General features: G+C 44.2%; 1 protein-coding gene and 1 long non-coding RNA gene across 23 annotated transcripts in view; one reads left to right on the top strand and one right to left on the bottom strand.

The window, feature by feature from the left end:
* Positions 1-26,327, bottom strand: part of MARK3 (microtubule affinity regulating kinase 3) — a 105,016-nt gene that overhangs the window by 15,068 nt on the left and 63,621 nt on the right. For 19 of the 22 annotated variants that reach the window (XM_036306470.1, XM_036306473.1, XM_036306472.1 and 16 more), the window contains 9 exons: positions 22,749-22,819; positions 17,193-17,249; positions 14,875-15,111; positions 14,601-14,720; positions 14,263-14,362; positions 13,615-13,727; positions 12,818-12,971; positions 10,677-10,894; positions 7,632-7,735 (listed from right to left, as the gene is read on the bottom strand). In XM_036306470.1, the coding sequence (XP_036162363.1) occupies positions 7,632-7,735; positions 10,677-10,894; positions 12,818-12,971; positions 13,615-13,727; positions 14,263-14,362; positions 14,601-14,720; positions 14,875-15,111; positions 17,193-17,249; positions 22,749-22,819 (1,174 nt within the window). The remainder of the gene's footprint in view (positions 1-7,631; positions 7,736-10,676; positions 10,895-12,817; positions 12,972-13,614; positions 13,728-14,262; positions 14,363-14,600; positions 14,721-14,874; positions 15,112-17,192; positions 17,250-22,748; positions 22,820-26,327) is intronic. The other 3 variants (XM_036306474.1, XM_036306478.1, XM_036306476.1) reach the window with 2 other exon arrangements.
* Positions 5,579-6,231, top strand: LOC118655058. Its single transcript, XR_004967193.1, has 2 exons — positions 5,579-5,752; positions 5,856-6,231. It is a non-coding gene; the product is annotated as an uncharacterized LOC118655058 (long non-coding RNA).

The raw sequence follows: 26,327 nt of genomic DNA, 5'->3' as shown, positions 1-26,327 counted from the left end.
ATTAAGTGTTGACCTGTGAACGAAGAGGGTGATTCCCGGGAAGGGCAGGTGCCCAGGTTTTGGGCTCAATCCCCAGTAGGGGGTATGCAGGAGGCAGCCCATCAATGATTCTCTCTCATCACGGATGTTTCTCTCTCTTCCTCTCTGAAGTCAATAAAAATATATTAAAAAAAAAGTCCGACTGTACCCTCAGTGAATTGTACATTCTAAAGTTCAAAATGAATCTGATAAATAGCTCAACAATTGAGAAGAACTCATGAAAAGAGGAAGAAGGGCCACAAAACCACTTCTTCCTAGCTCGACAGACTAAAATCCATAACAGATGAGAAACTTCTGCCTAATTAAGTCTTCTACTGATATCTTCTATTAAAGTACTTTGAACTAGGAGAAATTTATAGATTTGAGAATATAATAAAATTTACCAGCACAGACTATTATTAAAAATATATCAATTAGAATTTGTAAGCTATCTAGCCCAGTTGCTATACAACTTATTAATAGTTTTTAATCATAAGGAAAGAGGCAATGTTAAAACAAGCACACACATAGGAATCAGAAAAGAGAATACTGGAATGTAAATATTTCTAGAAATTAAATGAATAATTGCCCTGGAAGGTATGGCTCAGTGGTCAAAGCATCGGTAGGGTTGCAGGTTCAATTCCCAGCCAGGGGTATTGTGCTGGGCTTTATATCTGGTGCTTTGGCCAGACGGGTCATGCTGTGCTGTCTGTTCCTAAAACACACAGATAGGAAGGTACTGACATCAGGCCAGGCCTTGAGATATGGTCTCATGGCCCCTTCCCAGCACGCAGGCCTTCTTTCTCAGAAGGCCCGGAAGCCTCATTCCAAATTTGGGAGACAAAGGACTGGAAAAAGTATAAATAAAGAGAGTTTCCTCCATATTGGGGGGCCCAGAATTTGAAAGACACATTTTCTCTGGGCCTCCACAAAATTTAATAATAAAATGTAACTCCTGTGGTCATCGCTGCAGTTCAGCCTCTGCTTCGGCAGGGTGCTGTAACTGTAGTCGCTGGCCATGGAAGTTGGTGCTGCAGTTCAGCTTCTGCTTCGCCAGGGTGCTGTGACTATAGTCAGCTGGCCAGCTTAATAAAGGCTCTTAAATTTAAATTCTGAGTCAGTGGTCTATCTCGCTGAGTAAACCCATAACATTTGGAAGCCCCCGCAAGATCCCCGGAAAGGGTGAGAGGGACCCCTTATTTAGGGCAGGAGGCTCTCCCCCGGCAGGGGTGAGAGGACCCCCTTATTTAAAGCAGGAGGCTCTCCCTTGTTTATCGCCAGGCACGCAGCGAGATACCCCACATCCCTGTGGGAAACGACTACCAAGGAGGCCTCCAGTCTCCGTTCCGGGTTCCAGGGAGGCGGAGGAGACTCCACCCAAAACTTTCAATTCGGAAACCGAGCCACCTGGACTCTCGAGAGAGGTAAGGAAGACCAGTCGTTAAACAGGAATTGGGACGGCCCATAGAAGGACCTATATGGAGGGCTGAATGCAGCGGTACTCATGGTCCTGACCCGCGGCCACCATGGTGGCCGGGGTCTCTGGTTTGTGCTGCTTTAGGCTGCACCGGGTTTGTCTGTCTGGTATTTGTTGTCTTTGTTCTTTGTTGTCTTTGTCTTTGTCAAAATGGGTCAGGGTCAGTCGTCTTCGTTGACCCCCTATCAGTTTGGCCCACTCCGAGTGAGTGGAAGGGGGGCTTGATCACCGCCCGGGAAGCCATAGAGCTCCCTTAGGCAATTAGTCAGGAATTGGTTGGATTATTTAAACTCTGAGTAAACATTTGGTAGAAGTCAAAAACTTGGACTGTCTGGTGTATGAATGTAAGTGTGACAGTCTCTATGAAGCGAAAGCTACTTTGTGCTGTCTGGCTGTACACATGAGAGTATTTGTTATCTCTTTCTGTTGTTTGTTTAAAGATAGGGCAAACCCTGCTTTAAGGGGAAGAAAGTAGAGAACTTTTAATTGCTTTGCTCTCATGTATAATTTTGCTGTGTTAGGTTAAAATTTTAGAAGTCTAGGGTTAATTTAAAGGTATAAGGGTGCAACCCAAAGAAGTTTAAACAAAGGCTTGTTAGGTTAAGATTAGTACATTTTCCCTTCAGAGTAGGTCTCTGTTACGGACAGCATCCGCTCTGACTGGAGGAGGAAGAGAGCTGAAAACTGCTCTGGAGTGGGTGTGAGATGGGGTAGTGGCGGTAGGATGCGCTAGATAGGTAGTAGGCTCTCAGCCTGCTGAGATGGAGGAGCCTTAGGCTCGGGGGACAAGGGGATGATCAGAGAGGTCAAAAGTGGTAAAGGAGGAGAAGGATTTGAGCCTCTGGGGCTTAAAAAAGGAAAAAATCTAGGAGGGAGAGCAGCTAAGGACAGAGTAAATGGTTAATGCAGAAAAGAGGGGGGCCGTCGCCAGGGAAAGCAGACCAAAACTTATGTTGATTTTTACTTATCTGAACTATGCTGGAAGCACGGTAAGTTTTTCTCTGCCCCGTTTTGTTCTCTTTAACCCTTCCAATACTAAATTAGACTGATACAGTATACTTGAAATTACATAGGGAAGGAAGCACCTGCTCTTAGTAATCTAAGAAATACTGGCTGTAAAGGATTGAAGTTTGTAAGAATAAGGAATTAGTGAGTAGAAGGTCTGAGGCATAGTTATGCATTTTTAAAGGACATAGAAAGAAGGTTTAAAGGCTAATTTGAAAGTCCGAAATTTATAAAGGTTGTGTATGTGATAAGAAGGAGAAGAGGAGAAACCAAGATGGCGGCATAGGTAAACACCGGAGATTGCTGCCTCGCACAACCACTTCAAAAATACAACTAAAAGACAGAACGGACATCACCCGGAACCACAGGAAGGCTGGCTGAGTGGAAATTCCACAACTAGAAGGAAAGAGAAAAGCATACAGAGACTCAGAGGCGGCGCAGCGCGGAAGTGAAATACGGGCTGGCGGCCGAGGGCGCGGTTGTCTGTTTCAATTGGGAAGGAGTCTCAGGCTGTGAGCTCCAGTTCTGGGCGAGTCTCTAGGGACCCAGACTCAAACGGGAGAAGCGGGACTGTTTGGCATCGGTCGGAACTCAAGGGCAGCTTTCTCTCTGAGGTTTGCAGCAGTTGCTGGGACACTGAGAGGCAGAGCCTCTGGGGACGGGACTGAGAGCAGCCATAACTGCTCGCTCCACCCGCCCTATTGATCCCCTGAGACCCGCCCAGCCCAAGCCCTGCACAGAGGTATTTGCGGGATAGCCTCAGGCAGAGGCTAGAATAGCACCACCCTAGAGATCCAGGACAGGAGTTCTCCCACTGCAGACACAGCTGATTCTCACAGCCAGTTGCCCTGGAGGTCAAATCCCTCCCAGTGTTACCTACAACAATCAAGGCTTAGCTACAACAAGACTGCGCACAAAGACCACAAGGGGGTGCACCAAGAGTGTCTACCTCAGGTAATTGGGACACTTAGCACAGAAAGCCACTCTATCGACACAGCGAAGCACAAAAAATGCCGAGACAAAGAAACAGGACACCAATGACAGAACTGGAGGAAAGCAGGCTGCTGGATATAGAATTCAAAAACACACTTTTGAGGTCTTTCAAGAGTCTTCTAGAGACCGCCGATAAACTTAATGAGATGTACAAGAATTCTAATGAGACTCTCGATGTTGTGATAAAGGACCAACTAGAAATTAAGCATACACTAACTGAAATAAAGAATATTATACAGACTACCAACAGCAGACCAGAGGAGCGCAAGAATCAAGTCAAAGATTTGAAATACGAAGAAGCAAAAAACACCCAACTGGAAAAGCAAAATGAAAAAAGAATCCGAAAATAAGAAGATAGTGTAAGGAGCCTCTGGGACAGCTTCAAGCGTACCAACATCCCAATTATAGGGGTGCCAGAAGATGAGAGAGAGCAGGATAATGAAAACCTATTTGAAGAAATAATGACAGAAAACTTCCCTTACCTGGTGAAAGAAATAGACTTACAAGTCCAGGAAGCGCAGAGAACCCCAAACAAAAGGAATCCAAAGAGGACCACACCAAGACACATCATAATTAAAATGCCAAGAGCAAAAGACAAAGAGAGAATCTTAAAAGCAGCAAGAGAAAGAAAATCAGTTACCTACAAGGGAGTACCCATACGACTGTCAGCTGATTTCTCAACAGAAACTTTGCAGGCCAGAAGAGAGTGGCAAGAAATATTCAACGTGATGAATGCCAAGAACCTACAACCAAGATTACTTTATCCAGCAAAGCTATCATTCAGAATTGAAGGTCAGATAAAGAGCTTCACAGATAAGAAAAAGCTAAAGGAGTTCATCACCACCAAACCAGTATTATATGAAATGCTGAAAGGTACCCTTTAAGAAGAGGAGGAAGAAGAAAAAGGTAAAGATACAAATTATGAACAACAAATACGCATCTATCAACAAGTGAATCTAAGAATCAAGTGAATAAATCATCTGATGAACAGAATGAACTGGTGATTATAATAGAATCAGGGACATAGAAAGGGAATGGACTGACTATTCTTGGGGGGGAAAGGGGTGTGGGAGATGCGGAAAGAGACTGGACAAAAATCGTGCACCTATGGATGAGGACAGTGGGTGGGGAGTGAGGGCGGAGGGTGGGGTGGGAACTGGGAGGAGGGGAGTTATGGGGGGGGGGGGAGAGGAACAAATGTCATAATCTGAACAATAAAGATTTAATTAAAAAAAAAATAGAAGAGAAATGTTGAAAGGAAATTAATCTAATGGTACAGGCCAGTAAGCCAGAAAGAGTAAATAATTTATATTCTGCCTCCTAAACAGAGGGTAAATAGTTATGCCACAGTACTTAGGGGGGAATGATAAAAGAAATCCAACAGTTACTGTTTTGTTATAACTCCATAAAAAGGACTGGCAAGGAAAATCAGAAGATCTTAAGGCAGGTCAGTGGCTTTTTCTCCTTATGTAATTCCTCCGAAATTTGGTAAATAAATCATGGCAATACATTTCTTTACATAAATTCAGTAAGACCGGTTTCCAATAGTGGTTTTATTGACCGAAAACTTTGACTGGAGTATCATGTTTTAGAAGCCCTGTCTGAGCTCTGAAGACTTAAAGCCAATAAGAGTGCCATGGACAAAGCCTGGTATCCTCCTTGGTAGCCTGAAAATAGCTGGTGCTGGAGCGTCAGGTCCATGCCCTACCATCACTGGCGGTTGGTCAGAGTAGAAGGGGAGGCGGAACCCCCATGCACTTTGGGCTGCGATGAGTAGGAGGGCTGCTGAGAAGGGCCTTAAAGCAAGGACAATGGCAGCAGATACTACAGGCAGGCAGCTGGATGGCTTGGCTTCCTGGCCCTATGGGGCACATTAAGATTCAATCATGAAATTCCAGCAAAGGTAGTTGGTTACCATTCTTGCTGTGTTTGTACAAACAATCAGGCCAAACTGAATACAGTAAATAAATTAGTATTTTAGTAAACAGAGGGATAATTTTAAGGAGAAAAACTCTATTTCAATAGAGGTTATTAAAACTAAAATGTTTTCTTTCCCTCCCACCAGACTATTTGTTACAGTTTGTCTTTGCCAGGTAACAAGCCCACCTCCTTCTGTGCCCAGGCCTCATCGTCCCTCTGACAGATAGCAAGGATTTCTTGGCTCTGAGAGAAACTTCTGACCCTCCTCAGCATGAAGCAGCTACAGAAGAAATCCAATGCCCATTTTCTCTGAACGAATTCAGAGCCAGGATCCTTAAGGTAATATAGCAGGCAGTTAGACAGACATGAGCAGAGCAAGGATGATGGGCCAATTGGCACTGCCAGATGTAACTATGTCTTTCCACCTCTATGTATATGTAAGACAAGGGGACTCCCCAGAAGCAAGAGGGAACTAGGCTGCAGATGAAGCAGTCCAGGAGGACTAAAACCAGTGGGGCCTTTACAGATTCTAGTGACTCTTCCAGATCCTGAACTACTCATCTCACCAGTTTACTCAAGTTCTTTCAGGCTTTACAGTCTACCCAGAAAGCAGACCAGAAGCAAGTCCGAGATGCTCTGCCTGTATCTAGTTCGTCCCTTCCAACCTGGTAACTCTGTTTGGGTAAAGAAATTTACCACACAAGGACTGACTCCTGCCTGGAAAGGACCACTCCCACCGCAGTCAAGGTCGACGGGATCCTGATGTGGCTTCATCACACCTGGCTTAAGACAGCTTAATAAAGGCTCTTAAATTTAAATTCTGAGTCAGTGGTCTATCTCGCTGAGTAAACCCATAACAGTATGTATGTACCGCAGTTGCAGGTTCAATTTCCTGCCCCAGTCAGGATGCAGTTGGGAGGCAACCAATCAATGTCTCTCACGCACAGCAATGTTTCTCTCTCTCTCTCTCTTCTCCCTCCCTCCCAACCTCCACCCCGCCCCCTGCCTTCCCTCCCTTTCACTCTCTCAAAAGAGCAATAGAAAGAATATCCTCAGGTGAGGATGGAAAAAAAAGAAATTCCATAAATAATCAACATAACCTTACATAAGCTTTTACCTTCATATCAGTTAAATTTAAGCAGTCTATGGAAGAAGGAATGATAAATACTATAGTCTGGTCTTAAGGATGAAGGAAGAAAGAAGAATCTTTGCTTAGGCTGTCGCAGAAGTTAGCGATCAAACATTTCATGTGACTAATGAGACCTAAAGGAAACAGAAAGCTTACAGTACAATTTTAGAAAGTGAACGGGAGAAAAAAAAGAAAGAACCAATTTTGATGCTGGGCATGGGAATGTGACATGACCAAACAGTGTTCAAGTTAGGAGGGCAGGTGTCAAGAACAGATGATGTGGATTTATTTCTAGATCTCTACTCCAAACCTTCCCTGCTCACCACACTGGATTTAGTTTATACACCACTCTTCCAAAAAGAAGTAAATCCACCCAGCCTGGGGACTGTGTTCTACCATTCCATCTTCTTCTCACAACAAACTAACTCTACCCCAAGGTCTTTGGACCCACTTCCTCTCACTTTTCCAACTCTATTCATTCTGTAACCCCAAGAAAGCTGCACGACTCTCTCCTTACGTACATATGACTGCTAGTATTTTAAATCATGCTTATTCTACGGATGCTCGCCTATCCACCAGATCCAAATCATTCAGAAGACTGCACACTCTAGTACTCTGCGAGACTATGGTAACATTGGTCCGCCTGGCCCCTTTGGCAAACTGCGGACCTGTAGCTGAAGGTCCACCACCCTCCCTGTCCCCACCTTGTGATCCACATCCTTCAAAAGCATGGCTCCTTCTCTTTCCCCCTTTCAGCCTTGATCAAGTTATTCATGTGCACAAATAATCTTGACTTCACTATTCTACAATTAAACCGCAGCTTACTCTCCACCTCCTCTGGCAAAGCCCCCTGGTTTAATTCAACCCTTTTAGTCATCACATACAGTTGGCCAGGAGGATAAGTTCTGGACAGTGAGAGGAATTTGGAATTCCAGTATCTTCCTAAAAATTCACATTCAAATTTAACTTACTGTTAGAGAATACTTACCATTATTATTTGAATTCTGATTATAAAAACTGAGAAGTAAACAATATGCTTCCATTTCTCTTGGGAAAAACAAACTTCTTGCAAACAGGTAAAATTCCTACCTGCTTTCTTTGCCATTCTGAATTACTGAATGTCTGTCAGCTGTAGTTCTTTCACTGCAAACGTAAGTATTTCGCCGTGTCATTCCGCCAGATGCTGTATTACTCTATTAAAAAAAGGGGGGGGGGGCATTTTTGTCTTAAACTATTTAATAATTAAGCATAGTATACTGAGAAAAAAAAAACACAAACCTCTCCTAATTAAACATGAATATCCAGTCTTTAACTAAATCTACACTAAAATATCAACAGTACTGGCAGAAGGATCAGAAAGGGGATAAAGGAAGCAACCTCTCTCCCTGGCAGAAAGGAGGAAGAGTGGCTATATAGAGTGACTGTGAAAAGCTGGCTGCCATAATCCATCAGTAATAACTCATGGATTACTTAAAGAGTGAGACAAAGATCCACTGTTTTAAAAGCTAATAGTTTCAAAATGAAAATTAAAAAGCAAGCATTATAAATATAAGGTAAATGTACAAATAAAAAGTAAAGATGTAAATATCAGAGTTAAAACTATAATACTAGCCTTGGCTGGGTACTCAGTTGGTTGGAGCGTTGTCCTGCACACCAAAAGGTTGTGAGTTCGATTTCCAGAACTCTTAAACTCAACCAATTTAGAAATGGGCAAAGGACTTGAATAGGTATTTCTCCAAAGAAGGCATATAGCCCTCGCAGGTTGGCTCAGTGGATAGAGCATTGGCCTGTGGACTGAAAGGTCCCAGGTTCGATTCTGGCCAAGGGCACATGCCGGGGTTGTGGGCTTGATCCCCAGTCGGGGGCGTGCAGGAGGCAGCCAGTCAATGATTCTCTCTCATCATTGATGTTTCCATATCTCTCTCCCTCTCCCTTCCTCTCTGAAATCAATAAGAAAAAAAAAAAAAAAGAAGGCATACAAATGTCCAACAAGCATATGAAAAGATGCCAAACAACTCTGGTCACTAAGTAAATGTAAATCAAAACTACAATGACTTCACACCCATTAGGCCAGCCGTAGTAAAAAATGGAAAAGACGTATTGGCAAGGCTGTGGAGAGCAGGAGCTCATATATGACAGGAATGCAAAATGGTGCAGCCACTGTGGCAAACAGCTGGGCCATGCCTCCAGAAGTCAAATACAGAATTACCTATGACCCAGCGAGTTCATTCCTAGGTTTAAACCCAAGAGAAATGAAAGCCAAGTCCACATAGAAATTTGTACATAATGTTTATAACAGTATTCATATTAACTAAAGTAGAAACAAGCAAACTGTCCATCAATGAAAAGCCGTGGCTTATTCAGAGTGAAAAACTGACAGAGGTCACAGCTTGAACTCTGAAAACATGATGCTGAGTGAGAGAAGCCAGGCCCAAAGGACGCATATGGTCTGGGTCCAATTACAGGAAATGTCCAGAACAGGCCACTCCACAGGGAGAGCAAGCTGCCAGGGGCGGGGGGAGGGGCGAGAGGAGAGTGGAAGGCACTGCAAAGCAGTGTTCCCTGCTGTGCTGGAGAGTCTCAGCAGGAGAGAGGTGGTGGCTGCACAACACTGTGAACATCTAGATGACACTGAACCCTACATTTTAAAATGCTTAACGATATGTCCCCTTAATTTCACATCAATTTTTTAAAAGCTAATACTTTCAAAGTAAAAAAGCAAAGAATGAAAGTTATAACTAAGATATTTAATCAGGTAAGAACAATTTTTAACAAAGATAAACACTGGCCAGGTGGCTCAGTCGGCTGGAGCGTCGTCTGGTGCACCAAAAGGTTGGAGGTTCGATTACTGTTCAGGGCACATACCCAGGTTGTGGGTTTGATTCCCGGTTGGGGCACGTATGGCAATCAACTGATCCATGTTCCTCTCTCACATCAATGTGTTTCTTTCTCTCTCTCTCTCTCTCACAAATAAAAATCCATCCTCAGGTGAGGGTTAAAAAGGGGAAAAATAATAGCTCTTAAAAGAAAAAAAAAGATAAAACAGGCACCTTTAATACAGCTCAGCAGACCATGCATAGTAAACTCCAAAGACTAATGGGTAATCAAATGCAGGTGACTGATAATGCTTGTATATATTTTCAAAAGGGCGGTGTGCAGACGAGTAGGGTGATAGGGACGGAGCATTATGAAGGCAAAGAACAGGATTCTTACCTTCCTCTGGAGAATGTAACCCAAAGTTGGAGGCTGAATTTAAACTGCAGGGCTAACGAATGACAGCCCCATCTTATGGAGTTAGGAAGCCAAAAGAAAAAAACCTTGTCACACAGGGTTTGCTGGGATAAAGCCCAAGATCAGAGGAGCAGCAGAACCCTCTGGGCTCCTTTATGAGCCCTTGTATCCCAGGAGGCACAGCCAAGCCTCCCCAGGGGAGCAGCAGAGGCGCACCTGGCCCTCACTCCAGGGTTAACCAGGGTGGAGGAGGGCTGTGCCATTGTTCAGTGTGTAGAGAAGAGCATGGCCACAGAATGTCCTTAAGATTGTTCATTCTCTACGACTTCTCCCGAAAATCACTTTACAAGGCTAAAAGCAATTCCTGCATCGGGTCAGACAGGACACATTTCATTTAATGGAAAAGTTTCTGAAGCTGAGAAGATTCCATTTCATTTAATAAATACTACTTGCTCTCTGGTGAGATTTCATCAAGGGCAGAGAATAAGAGATTCAGGTCAGCAGTGTAATTTTAGGCAATTACCTGACTTTTCTTCACTCTAAAATTTAATTAACACGTGAGAAAGCACCTAGTACAGGCCCTGGCACCCATAAGGATGCCGTCCGAGTTCTTTACTGGAATAAACTCTGAAATACAGTGCACACCCCATCCCTGGCCCATGTGCAGGCAGTCCGCGCCCCCGAGCGCCGTGTGTGGTCACCTGTCTGCTCGGCCTTCCTTTGGATTCCTCTCCTGTTAGACTATGAGGTCTTTCCACTTCTCCGCCTCTGACACAGCCTAAAGCTCAGCAAATGTTTATGGAAACACCAGAAAGTGCCTTTGACATAAAGGGTCTGCTGGCTCACCGAGAGGGAGCATTGCACCTGCCAATCCCCGGTGCTCTCGAGGTCAACAGCACTTACATTGGGGACAGTGGAGCTTGTCTTGCGTTCAGGAATGTCCGCCTTGTTGGGATTGCTCGCATTCCCAAGCATGGGACTGGCTGGAGCCATTCCCTTGCCTCCGCCTGCACCGCCGCCTGCCCTCCTGGAGGGAGCGCCGTCTGCTTTGAGGTCACCATCTGCAGTGCTGGTCTGACTCCTTTTTGGATATGCCACAACGGAAGGGATGGCTGGTCCAGCTGCAATAAAAAAGAGTTCACTCTTAAATGTCAGACCAGGTTCCAAACGCTAAGACCCTCAAATAGCAGACACATGGGCAGTTTACTGACAGTATCAGGACAATGTGCTGCGTCAGCCCAAATCATGGCACTAGCAAAAAGAAATGGAAGATGAGTAAGGGATCATCACTTTGGTACAAAACCAAAGCTGTCCACACCTAGAACGCTCTGTGCAGTTCTAAGTGCCAGCTCTCAAGTTGGAAAAATGGAGGTGGACAATGTCCAGAGAAGGGAAATGAACTGAACAAGAGATAAATGAATGTTCCATATGATGATGTATTTTTAAAAGTTAGGACCAGGCCAACATAGATAGATTTGGTTCCTGAATACTAGAATACTGGATGTAAAGGAATTACCTGCAACATAAACATTTAGTTACAGGCAAATAAACACACACACACACACTTCAGTCTCTGCATTCCAACACCTGCGATTGCCTTGAGGGCGAAACTATCAAGTTTGGTGAGCATACCCTTGAGGTTCCTAAGTCTCATAAAGGATTCACTTCTATGGTGAAAATTTTAAGAGCGAGGGCATTTAGCCCGGCCAGCGTGGCTCAGTGGTTGAGTGTCGACTATGAACCAGGAAGTCACAGTTTGATTCCTGGTCAGGGCTCATGCCCAGGTTGCCAGCTTGATCCCCAGTGTGGGGGTGTGCAGGAGCCAGCCGATCAACAATTCTCTCTCATTATTGATGTTTCTCTCTCTCTCTCCCTCTCCCTTCCTCTCTGAAATAAAAAAAAATTATTTTTTTAAAGAAGAGCGTGTTTAGACTCAATAACAGCTAGTGTGGCTAAGAATGACACAGGTCAAAACTTTAAAACAGCCCTAGCTGGTTTGGCTCAGTGGATGGACCGTCGGCCTGCGGACTGAAGGGTCCTGGGTTCCATTCCGGTCAGGGCACATGCCTGGGTTGCGAGCTCATTCCCCAGTGGGGGGCGTGCAGGTGACAGCCGAACGATGATTCTCTCTCATCATTGATGTTTCTATCTCTCTCTCCCTCTCCCTTCCTCTCTGAAATTAATGTGGCTGTGTAAATTTAATTATTTAACAAACATGAAAATAAGTTCCCCAGTTTAAGAGCTCAACACCCACATGTGGCTAGTGGCTACTCTACTGGATAGCAAAGACAGAACAGTCCAGCACTCCGGAAAATTAAGCTAGACAGCAGAGAGGGGGAGAGAATGAACAGAGAGCTAGAGACTGCAGCAGGGCTCCCAGAGGGGCAAGTTGTAAGGTTTCCGCCCAGGTAGGCCTTATCCATCAGAAGTCATGGAATGGCCGTGGCCGGTTTGGCTAAGTGTATAGAGCATCCACCCTTGGACTGAAAGGTCCTGGGTTCGATTCCATCAAGGGCACATACATTAGTTGTAGGCTCAATCTCCAGCCCCATGTCGGGGCATTTGCGGGAGCGAACCAACTGATGTGTCTCTCACATCGATGTTTTTTTCTCTCTCTGTCTCCCTTGCTCCCTTCCACTCTCTAAAAATCAATAGGAAGCCCCAGCTAGTTTGGCTCCGTGGATAAAGCACCAGCCTGCGGACTGAAGGGTCCCAGGTTCGTTTCCAGACAAGGGCACATGACAGGTTTCGGGCTCAATCCCTGGTAGGGGGCGTGCAGGAGGCAGCCAATCAATGATTCTCTCTCAACATTGATGTTTCTAGCTCTCTCTCTCTTTTCCCCACTTCCTCTCTGAAGTCAATAAAAACATATTTAAAAAAAAAAAAAAAAAAAAGCCATGGAATGTACCAGGGAGAATGTACCATGTCAGCACCTGGCGGACGGCAGACATCAAGCCCAATCCAGCCCCAGGAGTCCTGCACAATGTGAGGGGCCCCTGTGTAAGGGAGACGGACAGGGGACACACTGGATGGTCTCCGCTTACCATGGTCACTGTACCGCCTCTGCTTCTGGCTTGAGGAAACACTTCGCTGCACTTTGTGGTGAGGAGACTGGCCAGTGCTGTTGTTGAGGTCACTGCTCGGCCGAACCTTAGCAAGTGAGAGATTGCTGCTAGAACTGGAGTCACTAGCATCGAGCTAAGAGAAAATGAGAAAAACAGAGCAAACCACACACGAATCCAGATGGTTGATTAGGAAAGTAAACTCATCACACACAAACCTCTCATAGACAGCTCATTGAGAGAAGCATCAAAAGTACAAAGATGAGAGCCCTCATCTCAGGCCACAGTGTAGTTTTGGCTGCTGGAAAAACTCACAAAAGGATAGGAGGTATTTATCCGCTCTCCAGGCTTTTTGAAATAACTTAAAATGCTCTAGTCACTTCATCTGATACTTTACATCACTTCTAAACTACGAATAGCTATAGGTTAGCTTATGAAAGCCAAGTTTGTGACAATATCACCATTAAGGTGATTATTATTATTAACACCACAAACAGCCTTTATTGGTTGCAATGGGAAGTGGAAAGGGGGATATGACAGCTCTGGCTCCTGGGGCGGCTGCACAGACTCTGTGGCTGCCCTCTGAAAGTAAGGTTATTGTCTTAAAGTTAAAACAGTGGCTCATATACATTAGAAGAATTAGATTTATTGCAGGTAAACTAAAAATAAATGCTATACCAAGTGTTTTAGATATTAAAAAAATAAAAACTAAGGAAACACTTTACATAAACTGATAATTTACATAAAGGATATTTTAGTTTTTTTCTGATTACTCTTACCTCTGAAGATTTTCTCCCCAACAACAAATATGTAGCTGTGATTTCATCATATTTCATTTTACTAAGAGATTCTTGAATTTCTTCTTGTGAATATCCCATTCCTACCATAATATCTAAAAAAAAAGGCATAATATAGTTATGCGTTTTGTTGGGTAAAAAAATCATTGTGTTATTAAGGTAAAATAATTTCCATTATTTGATCCAAAAGACCACACATTTAACACAAATGGGCAGTTGGCTTATTTCTGAGTTACTGAGCGCTATTATAGGGACAACAGAAAACTTCTTAAACATGAAAAAGCAGCCGAAACCGGTTTGGCTCAGTAGATAGAGCATCGGCCTGCGGACTGAAGGGTCCCAGGTTCGATTCCGGTCAAGGGCATGTACCTGGGTTGCGGGCACATCCCCAGTAGGAGATGTGCAGGAGGCAGCTGATCGATGTTTCTCTCTCATCGATGTTTCTGACTCTCTATCTCTCTCCCTTCCTCTCCGTAAAAAAATCAATAAAATATATTAAAAAAAAAAAAAAACATGAAAAAGCAGATAAGCTGAGTCACATAACTTAACTGCCCGTTATTTTCATTGCAGGCATGTGAGTCAAAGCAGCAATGTTACTGGCACACACCACACAAAGCACAGAGCAAGTACCTATTCTTTTCTGGTCTGAGATGTCGAGTTCTGGTTCAACAAATGGTTTCAGTTCGTCCTCCTCGTGCCCTGCATTGATCCATCTGTCCTTCATGATTTGCTGAAAGGTGAACTGCTTGTTAGTAGCAGAAAAGAAAACATTCTGATAATCACAATATTTAGAAAAATTTACTTTCAACATTTCATTGATTATAGCTCAAAGGGTAACTTTAAAAAAGTTTTTAATGTTTCAATTCCTGCTTTAAAAGCTCTAGGACCGTTTTCAACACAGCTTCCAAGCCAAGTTCTAAAAATACTTTAAAGAGACTGCAGTTATTTATTTCCACTTATGTGATTACCTCCAGAGTGCCCCGTTTTACTGGATTTAGCACCAGGAAACGTTTGAGAAGGTTTTCACAGTCTGTAGACATGTAGAAAGGGATTCTGTACTTCCCTCTTAATACTCGCTCTCTCAGTTCCTTTGGGAAGATAGGAAAGAAAACTAGTGAGTCAAGTTTGAGGTTAAAAAAGAACTCCCGACCCCATCCTAACAAAACATTAACTAGTAACAGCCATCATTTCATAAAATCCTTCCAGCTTTCTGAAAAACCTGGATGCAGCTGCTGCTTCTACCTTTAGGTTCTGTCCATCGAAGGGGAGCGACCCGCTGACCAGCGTGTACAGAATGACGCCGAGGCTCCACACGTCCACTTCCGGCCCGTCGTATTTCTTGCCCTGGAAGAGCTCTGGGGCTGCATATGGAGGGCTCCCACAAAACGTATCCAGTTTACTGCCAACAGTAAATTCATTGCTAAAACCAAAGTCAGCTATTTTAATGTTCATATCAGCATCTAACAATAGATTTTCAGCCTAGAGGGAAAACATCAAGACAAAAATGAAATTTAACCAACATATATTTAGCACTATGATAAAATTAGGCATTTCATAAAAGCCTTTTGTAACGATATAAAATTAATACATCTTAATGAATAAAATGAGAAAACATTCTTTCCACGAAAAAAGGGAAATCAGAATTTCTAATTTAACATTAACAACCAATAAGAGAACGAGGTATAAATTCATTCCAGCAATAATTTAAACAAATTCCCCATGATAAAAAAAAAGCACACAAACTTTTAATAAATAATCCTTTTCAATTAAGACTGATAGGAGACTTTAAAAAATGAATACTAGCTTTACATGGACAGCCACCTTTCATAAAACCACTAAATGCTTATATAATGGCAATTATTGGGGGAGGGAATTTGTAAACCTCACTCAAGAATCAGATCACAGTGATTATTTCAACAAACATTTACCAATTACACACCAGGCCTATGTCAGTGTCTGGATACATAACAATCAACAAGGGTCTTTGCCCTCGAGTAGCTCCTGATTTAGAAGGGGAGAAGCAGAAAAGTGCTCAGTGCTGACACAGGAGTGGGGCGACTGGAGCTGCCCTGGGGGGCAGGAGGGGTTCCCTGAAGGGATGCAGTCAAAGCTGCAGCTCGAAGGCTTAGTGGGTATGTTGCCGAGAGATGATTTTCAGGCAGAACAAAGAGCCTGAAAACCCAGAACGCTTGCTCTAGAAATAAAGAGTGTGTGGGGAGAGGCAGAGAGGACGGCTGGGGACTCGGGGTGGCTGAGTCACCAAGGGTCGCAAAGTGGCCAGCAGTCAGGAAGTTCGGGTTCCAACCCCACGCAACGGGAGGCACTGAAGAGGGGTCGAGCAGGGAAACAACAGCCTTACTTGTGTTTGCGGAGAGTATTCTGGCTGCCGTGGGGGACACAGGGAGGGAGAGGCCACACTGGAAGCAGGCAGACCAGGCAAGAAGCTGGTGTGGTGACCAAGTCCAAGACACTGGCGGTCTGAACCAGGACAGTGAGAACGGCACAGGAAAGAGCACGGTCAGGAGACATGTAGGGAACGGGAGCAAAGGACCTGGGACCAAGAGATGCCTGAGCAAAGGCAAGGGGCCCCTGGATGAGAAAGGAGTATTCCAGTTTCGGAAGGAAGACCTTTAGGGGGCGAGCTTGCTGAGCCCGAGGGCCCGAGGGCTGTGTCCTCTTGTGGCTGGTAGCGGAGAGGGGAGCTCTGGCGAGGGATGGAATGGGGTCTTCAACACACAAGCAACCACTGCAGCTACCAGAGGGGATGTGAATGCAGTGAGGGGGTGCAGAGAGGAACATGTGAGTCGGTGACAATTCTGTGAGGTGAGACGAAGTGAGGACCAAGTTAAGACAGAATATAGACAGTGCTTAGAGAACTATGGCTGTGAAGGAGAGAAGAGAAAAGGGAGGACCTAGAAGGGGAGTTGGGCGGAGAGTTTTTGGTAAAAGGCGGCACAGACTTGAGCAAGCTTTTGTAAATGCTGTGGGTGAGAAGGCAGCCGCACCTGGGGGAGACAGGACCCGAACACAGAGGCGGGGCCAGGCAAGGCGCCCCCCTGCCCTGAACCAAGAGGGCAGTTGTGAGAGGTGAGGGTGGGTGCGGGTGCAGCTAAGTGAGGGCCTGTTGGGAAAGGGAGGCAGTTTCTGCTGAATGTTTCTATCTCCCTGTGAAACGGGAAACCTGATCCTCTGCAGGAGCGAGGGCAGAGGGGAGGACGGTGACGGAGGCTCAAGCAACCGCTGCGGAAGGAGAGCAGCAGGCACGGCCAGGCGGCCCCGAGGCCGCTGTCTGTCCAGTGAGGCTGCATTGCTGGAGCCCCCGGCTGTTTGCTGGTGTGATGGTTTTTCTACACAAACCAACTACAAGCTACTTTAACTGCGATGTAAAATACTTCTAACAAACTCACTTTTCTTTCTTTTTAATGCTGTTTGCTGTAACTAGATTTAATTACTAGAAGATTTATTTTGTCACACGTAACAGCAGCCTAATGCATGCCTCCTCACTGCCGGGAGAAGCACATGCACTAACAGAGCGCCCTGGTGAGGGCTCCGGGGCTCACCTTGAGGTCTCTGTGAACGATCCGCTTTTGGTGGCAGTACTGGACCGCAGACACTATCTGGACAGGAGAGACGCAACGTTAATAGTCATCACTGGTGCAGATTTCGTAATGAAGATGAAAGTACGTCACAGATGCTCACACATGCTTGAGACTCAGTCCTTGGATGTCTGTAGGGATCTCTAAATATAATTTCCTCATGCTTTCAACTTGTTAGTTTGAAGAAGTTCAGGAGGGAGGCAAGAAGCGATGGGGGCGGATGTCCTTCCTGCTCTCTCTAGATTAACTGGAAATTCTGCCTCTACTGGGGCCCTCGACATGCCAGTACTTTTGAGTGTGGTTCCTGGGCCCAACAAACCACCAGGATCTGAGGGACCCTGGCTGCCCTCAGGCCCAGATGTCTCAGGTGCAACCTTACCACGCCCTGCAATCAACACCAAGCCAAACTAGCAGTTCTAGACCATCATGGCCAGGTCTCACCCAGGTTGGTTCTCCTGGTAATTACTTTCCTCCCAGCCAGTCTGCTCCCTACCACACTCTCTTCCTGTTATCTGATGTGGGTTCAATGACAGCAAAAGCTACTTCCCTTCTTAAAGGACCTGTTTCCTCTGCATTAAAGTAGAAGAGTGTAACGTATGTGAACTACGTACCATGAAAACCTTTGCTGTTGTCTCAACAGGACCCTCCTACTCTCAGCAGATGCTGTGCTTTCAGTCAGCTTTTCATTAGTCCTGTGGCTAACACTGAATCAATTGTTTTGCTACAATTTCACTTACTAGTAATTCTTTCAAGTCTCCTTTTCTAACTATAGAAGTCCATATGCTCATTACAGAAATCTCATGAAGTATAGAAAAGTTTACACAAATATGTAAAATAATACAATAATTAATAAATAATACAAGAATACACTGTTTCACGTACTCACAACCATAAACCTACTTTTGCCCTACCCTGTATATGCCTGTACTGCCACCAAAGAGAGAGAACATCTCCTGTTATTTTTGTCATGTATTTTGCTTATATAAACAAAACTGAGGCTATAATGAAAATACCACTTATTTCTCCCAATCATTATCAAATCTGAATGGTAAGCCACATGCACGCACCTACACTGGACATTAGAACTCAGAGGGCTGTTCTATCCGTTGGTATTTTGGCTCAACACGAGCAGCTGGAGAAGCGGGGCTGGGCTTCACAATATGCGCAGTGCAGTGCGGATTCAGAAGCTCAGGCCTGGTTCACACAGGCACCAGGCTCCAATGCCAACACGCGGCTTTCAGAGCACCTGACACTCAGAAACGCTGTTTCTACCATGTCAATAGGAAAACTGCAAAGTGAGAGCTTTGTTTTCCCAGAACATAACAGGCTGATTTCCTAGGACACAGGTAACTTTTATCTGATTTCTGCCTGATCCAATTTCCTTCTGATTCCTGCCCAATACTGACATTTCTCTCTTAGGTCTGCTTTTGAATCAGATTTCACAATGTCCTACACTTTCTCAAAGAGATTAAAGAATTTTCTTCTTTGACCTCCAAAGAGCTCAAAGCTAAAATAATGCCATAATAACCTGAAAACACTAAATGAATTCTTGGTTTTCTGCATTCTGCTTTTAAGCTAGAAGCAGGTGCTTCCAAAGGCTGAGAACCCAGATGTTCTCCAGGTTAGCATTGGAATGCAAGCCTAATTCATTTCCAACCACACAGGACAGAACCTCACTACCCACCAAGGTAGAGGTGAAGGGAGAAGATGGCACCAGGAATCCAGTCTCTTTCTTTGAAAAGAACAAGAGCTCAGCCAAAACATTAAAGCAGCGTAAGTGGGAACTCGGATGAGAGTGGTGAGGGAGTGGGAAAAGGCAAGGCCATTTGTTGATGAATACGGAAAGAAGGGCTTGTTCTTTACTTGGTGTGTGGCATACCCTCCACTTTGTCATGAACAGAAAACCGTTTTTCTAGTGAAGTGATGAGACTATAAATGTTTGGAAGGCGCGGCAATTAGAAATGGAGACGGGAGAAACACTGCTGTCATGCTGGGCCCTTCCAGGCTAGAATAAGTGCTCAAGGAACCAGGAGCAAGGAGTGCACCCACTGTCAGTGCTGGAATCAAGGCACTCACTGTCCAAGCACAGACACTACCTTTCCTGGACGTACAGAGCAAGAGCAGCGCGGGCTTTTTGGACACTTGAGACAATCCAACATGGAGTCGCTGTAGCCATGACAGCTTTATCAAGGGCCAAGTCAAGACTGAGGTAGTGGGATGTAACAGGAACACCCTGGGGAGGGGCTGGAACACCCACAAGCACAAGTCTGGACACGTCGATAAGGACCCCATCTGTAGCCGCTGGGGGCCATAAGAACTGAGAGCGTGGCTGTGCGAGTCAAGCTCGGAGCCCTGCCAGACGCCCGCTTCACCAGACATGCTGCCACCGCAGCTGCCTGGCTTGAGACCGACACCCACCCCTCCACCTGCAGGCGCCACCAGTGACTGGGACTTCCTGCCAGACGCTTGCTCTACTTGCTTGTATCTCATAAGCTCCTCCTCTCTGTGTGTAACCTGCGTGTGATTCTACTGGCTTATGGGGGAGGTCCCCCTAATAAACCTGGCACCGTGGAAAGACACAACCTACACGTGACTTGTTTTGGGGACACGCCCTTGCTCATGACACTAGATCAGTGGTCGGCAAACTGTGGCTCTTTGGCCCCTTGAGTGCGGCTCTTCCACAAAATACCAACTTCTGCGCATGGGCCACGAAGTTTCAATTGCACTGTACGGGCGCGCCCGCACATGGCATATTGTGGAAGAGCCACACTCAAGGGGCCAAAGAGCCGCATGCGGTTTGCTGATCACGGAACTAGACCAATTAAGGTTCCTCAAATAAAGGCTTCAGATTCCTGAAGAAAACTAAAAATCACAATCGGGGGAATGTCCAAGTCCCTCTGCCAGGCCAGGCCCCACCAGGGGAAGGGCAGAGATGGCAGAAGGAGTTAGGGGTAAAGTGCAAAAGGCCCCCGAGGGGCGGGTCCTGGCTCAGGGCTGCTGCTGCGAGCCTCTCCTCAGTTGGTAACCTACAGTCCATTAACGCCTGCAAGTCAGACACATTCCTCTGAATGGGAAGGAATGTAATTTAATGAGGCAAAAATAAAAAAATAAATGGTTTTTAGGTGGCCAATTTATAAAAATTAGTACAGCTATGGAAAGGGCCAGACTTGTTTTGTAATAAAGAGAAATTGGAGTTTCCTTCCATAGACAACAGAATAACAGAACTGAAAAGAACTTCAGAATTCAACAAGTATAACTTTCTCCCCCCCCCCGCCAAAGTTTTAATGTTATTTATTGATTTCAGAGAGAGGAAGTGAGAGGGAGAGATAGAAGCATCAATGATGACAGATAATCACTGATCGGCTGCCTCCTGCACGCCCCACACTGGGGATCAAGCCTGCAACCTGGGCACATGCCCAAACTGGAAACCAAACAGTGACTTCCTGGTTCATGGGTCGATGCTCAACCACTGAGCCACACTCGCCAGGCAATTTCCTCTTTTTATAAATAGAAAAACTGAGGCTCAGGGAAGTAAAATGATAGACAAAAATTAGTTTCAACTTTGATATTTAATAGGTTTCAATTCCAAGTACCATTAATATTTTTAAGCTTTTAAAATTAAACTTATAAATAAGCCCTTAACCATAAATAGTAGACTAAACACATTAAGAGAGGCAAATGTTAAAAGAAATCTTGAAAATCAGCTAAAACTGCCTTTCCAGATACTGTGAAAACTGTAAAGGCTCCTATCTATACTCTACCTTGACAAATCTTACCGGTATATGTGAATAAAACAAAAATTTCAAAGTTCTGAGAGAAATGAGGCTACCCTGCCATTTAAATAAAGAACTTGTAGCAGGGGGGAGAGTCCAGGTGAAAGTATGAAGTACCCGCTCCTTCCCTTCCCTTCTTTTGCATCAGGGTGGCCAGCCCCGCCACCACTTGTTTTGGTGAAGAGAGTTTTGCTGGAAACAATCGTGTGAGCCATCATTTACATATTGTCTGTAGCTGTGTCTGTACTACAACTTCCGAGTGAAACTGCTGCCACAGACTGTGCGGCCCCCAGAGCCTGAAATACTTACTATGTCACCCTCTACAGAACGAGCGTGCTGATTCCCAGTCTAATAACAGCACAACCTAATGAGTACAAATTTTGAGTTTTGATGTCACAGGACCAGACATCAAATTTTGGGCAAATTATTTAATCTGCCTGCGCTTCAGTTTCCTTATTTCTAGGAAATGAGCATGATATTCCTTAACTCACAAGGTGGCTGGATTTACGTTAATGTAGGTAAAGCACTTTTCCCAATGTCTGGCAGGTAGTGATCAATAAATAAATGGTAATTGTTATTGTTAAAAACTTGGAAATAGTTTTAATTAGTATAATCATAGATATTATGAAAGGCTCTGGTTTTTAAGGCTCAACTGTCAAAAACTAAGGTTAAGAGTGAGGCTAGCCCCGCCGGCATGGCTCAGTGGTTGAGCATCGGTCGACTTATGAACAAGGAGGTCACGGTTCAATTCTTGGTCAGGGCACAGGCCCTGGCTGTGGGGCATGCAAGAGGCAGCTGATTGATGATTTTCTCTCATCACTGATGTTTCTATCTCTCTCTATGGAAGACAGTATGGAGTTTCCTCAAAAAACTAAAAATGGAACTCCCATTTGCCCCTGTGATCCCACTTCTAGGAATATATCCCAAGAAACCAGAAACATCAATCAGAAAGGATATATGCGCCCATATGTTCATAGCAGCACAATTCACCATAGCTAAGATCTGGAAACAGCCTAAGTGCCCATCTGTAGATGAATGGATTAGAAAACTGTGGTACAGCTACACGATGGAATACTATGCTGCTGTAAAAAAGAAGGAACTCTTACCATTTGCAACAGCATGGATGGAACTGGAGAGCATTATGCTAAGTGAAATAAGCCAGTCAATGAAGGAAAAACACCACATGATCTCACTCACTCATGGATAATAAAGACCATTATAAACTTATGAACAAAAATAGATACAGAGGCAGAGCTGCCTCGAACAGACTGTCAAACTACAGCGGGAAAACCAGGGAGGGTTGAGGGGGGGAGGGGTAAGAGATCAACCGAAGGACTTGTATGCATGCATATAAACATAACATAAGACACTGGGAGGTAGGGGAGGCCAGGGGATTGTTAAGGGCGGGGAAAAAAAGGAGCCATATGTAATACTCTTTGTAATACTTTAAGCAATAAAACAATTTAAAAAATAAATAAATAAATAAATAAATAAAAATATGTTAAAAAACAAACAAAAAAACCTGAGGCTAAAATCCCATTAACAAAGCCAGAAACAGAAACCAAGGCTATCTCTAGAATAGTGCCTTAGGCACAAAAGGCACTTAATAAATTTTTGTTGAACTGAATGGCCAACCCCTGCTCCATCCAATGGGCCCTATAACCATTTATATGTGCAGACACCTGTTCGTGTCAGGGTTTGAGATTACTTTATCAAATTAATAAACTAAAGGTACGTTAATTCATACCTGTCTAAATTTAGCTCTTGCTTCTTTTTCCTTCATTCTTCCATGTGCAACCAAATAGTCAAACACTTCACCTATAATTGAGAGAAATAAAAGTAAAAAGAAGTCCTACTTCTGAGCATTAATTTTCCATAAATCGATAATGTTTCATTCTTAGCAATGCCTTAATTTTATTTTTAAATATAGGTATGAAGATAAACAGAAATATGTGGAATTTAAACTATGTCAGCCTTAAGTTCACCTATAGGTAAAGTTCATCTACAAAATCTTGAAGCTAGATAAAAGCCCTGAAATTAAATTATAAACTTTCATTTTAAATATTATTTTTAATATGCTTTAATAAAAACTTAAAAGTGAAAATGGGTGTTATTTTTGTTAAAAGAGGATGTCTTCACTATAGGACTATGACAAACTAGCACTTCATGAATATATTCATTCATTCAACAAATATTTATTGAGTGCCTACTAACTGCCAGGCACCGTCCCAGGCTCTGTCGAAACAGAGTGGTGAACAAAGCAAAGTCCCTTTCCTTGTGGAGTTTACATTCTAGTAGGGGAGACAGGTAGTAGACAGACAAGTGAATATACAGTATGTCAGATGATAAGAAGTACTGTGGAGAAAAAACGGACAAAGGAACAGGAAGTGTGCTTGTGTGTGCAAACATTTTGCTGACCAAGGGCAGCAGTGGATGGGCACAGGATGGGTCGGAGGGTGGGGTCCTGAAGAGGCTGGTGGGCTTTGGTAAGGATTCAGGCACAGCGCCAAGTGAGAGCAGAGGAGAATATAAAATGGCTGACCTCTTATAAGGATCACTCTGGCTGCTAGAGGGAGAAGCAGGTTAGGGGTGGGGAAGAGACAGGATGAGAGCGCTGGGCCTAGAGTGGGACAAGGCAGCGATGTGAGAAGGGAGGAAATCAGGACAAAGTGTGGGGGTAAAGCCAAGAGAACGCGCTGGTGGACATTTCTTGGGGAAGAGGGGTGACATTCAACGAATGTATCAGTACTGCCAACTGCTTATCAATTTGGAATAAAGAAACAACACCTCTGAAATCCACAGAAAGAGTCCTAATTTAACAAACATGGTATAAAATGTGTTCAGGAAAGAATCCTGTCTGCTTCATACAAAGAACACCACCACCAGCTTAGTGACAACATTTGACAAAAACATTTTGCCTGGCCGACGTGGCTCAGTGCTTGATTGTTGATCTACGAACCAGGAGGTCATGGTTTGATTCCTGGTCAGGGCACATGCCCAGGTTGTGGGTTCGATCTCCAGTGGGGAGCGTGCAGGAGGCAGCCGATGAATGATTCTCTCTCATCACTGATATTTCTCTCTCCCTCTCCCTCTCTGAAATCAATAAAAATATATTTTTAAAAACATTTTGATACTTAAAAACAGCTGGTTCTGAACATAAATATTTTTGAGGAAAAAGTCATTCTGAATTGCGATGACTATCTCTGCCTTTTTAAGCCTTTAGCCCTAATGGATACATTTTTAAACAAGGGAGAATATTTTTCATTTATCACTTGATTGCATAATGATCTTTTAAAAAGGTATTACATGTCAATTAACACCAAACAATTCATTTAACTGTGATGACTTCTGAAGTTAAATGTCAGCTCCTAAAATGTCAGCATTTTCTAAGGAGATGACCTTCCTTTTGCAAAAAGAACACAATGTCAAAACAAGTAGCTAAGCCCTAGCCGGTTTGGCTCAGTGGATAGCATGTTGGCCTGCGGACTGAAGGGTCCACGTTTGATTCTGGGACCCTGGTTGGGGTGTATGCAGAAGGCAACCAATCGATGTAATTCTCTCATACCGATATTTCTATCTTTCCCTCTCTCTTCCACTCTCTAAAAATCAATGGAAAAATACACTCCGGTGAGGAATAAAAAAACAAAACTAGTTAAAATGTGAAAACAACTAAGGATATATGCGTATCATATGGAAAACAGTTTTGACTTAAAAAACATTAATAAATTAGACCCACTAGTTATTGTAGGGGTCTCTCCCTTCCTCACACCTAACCTGCTACTCCTTCATTTCATATTCTCCTCTGCTCTCACAGATAAAGTCCAAGTCTGTCAAAGTAATTTTAAAACAATTTTATAAATTCAAATATAATAGAAACCTCTTAAGAGTTTTAGGAACCATAAAATCATACTCACAATTACTAAGTTATACATCAGGAATTCATCCCACATCTGTTTTTTCCTTATTAAAAGCTAGAGGCCTGGTGCACAAAATTTTTGTGGGGGAGTGGGGTGGGAGGTGTACCCCAGCCCGGCCTGCACCCTCTTGCAATTGGGGACCCCTCAGGGGATGTCTGACTGCTAGTTTAGGCCCGATCCCGCAGGGGATTCCCTGCGGGATCGGGCCTAAACCGGCAGACAGACATGCCTCTCGCAATCCAGGACCACTGGCTGCTAACTGGTCACCTGCCTGCCTGCCTGATCACCCCTACCCACTCTGCCTGCCTGCCTGATCGCCCCTAACTGCCTCTGCCTTGGCCACCCCTGCTGCCACGGCTTCGTCTGGAAAGATGTCCAGAAGGTCGTTCGGCTGGCGGGTCTAATTAGTATATTATACTTTCATTATTATAGATGTATTAGCACTCAGATTAAGCTGCTAAACAGAAAACCTCTAAAGCAGTGGTTCTCAACCTTCCTAATGCTGCGACCCTTTAATACAGTTCCTCATGTTGTGGTGACCCCCAATTTCATTGTTACAAATTGAACATAATTAAAGCATAGTGACTAATCAAAAAACAACATGTAATTACATATGTGTTTTCCGATGGTCTTAAGCAACCCCTGTGAAAGGGTCGTTCGACCCCCAAAGGGGTCGCGACCCACAGATTGAGAACTGCTGATCTAAAGGCTATCTATCTCTTAGAGAAAGAATAGCAAACAGCGGCTCTCTCCACCCAGGTCAGGGGCCCTGTGGCTGATGGAAGGACACTGGACAGGACAGTTGAGAAAGCTCTTGGATGAAGGCTCGGGTCCTGCCCCTAGTGATGGAACTGCTGGCACAGAACACCTTTCCAGGCTTTAGTCTCATCTGTGATATGAGGTAGGTGTCCTGGATGATTTCTAAGATTTCTTCCCACTCTATATTCGCTGATTCTGCTAAACAGAGAAACACCAGACTGGGGAGAGACAGGTAGTAAATCTAATGAAACTTTTATTGTTCAAAATGGCAAACATGAACAATCACACAGATGTCCTGAAAGCTGACAGTGCATTATGAGATGATTAAACAAATGGCCAAAGCCAATACACCGCCTCCACTGATTAACGCTTTTTAATGCTCCTCAGAGGAGGGCCATGTTAGCAAGTCAGAGAAACTCAGAGACATGTGACCTATCAGGCCACTCTGCCATGAGGGGAACTGGATGGACTGACCCCACCTCTTTCCCAAAGCACATCCTCTTTCCACTAAAACTGGGTGCTTCTTAGATGTTTATGTTTTTTTTTCTTTAATATCCTTTATTGATTTTAGAGAGAGGAAAGAAGAGGAAGAGAGAGATAGAAATATTGATGAGAGAGAAACATTGATCGGCTTCCTCCACACACCTGGG

This window comes from Myotis myotis, unplaced genomic scaffold (genome assembly GCF_014108235.1).
Source record: "Myotis myotis isolate mMyoMyo1 unplaced genomic scaffold, mMyoMyo1.p scaffold_m19_p_41, whole genome shotgun sequence".
Classification (NCBI taxonomy): domain Eukaryota; kingdom Metazoa; phylum Chordata; class Mammalia; order Chiroptera; family Vespertilionidae; genus Myotis; species Myotis myotis.
The sequence above is the reverse complement of the archived record's forward strand: the minus strand, read 5'-3'. Positions and strand labels throughout refer to the sequence as shown.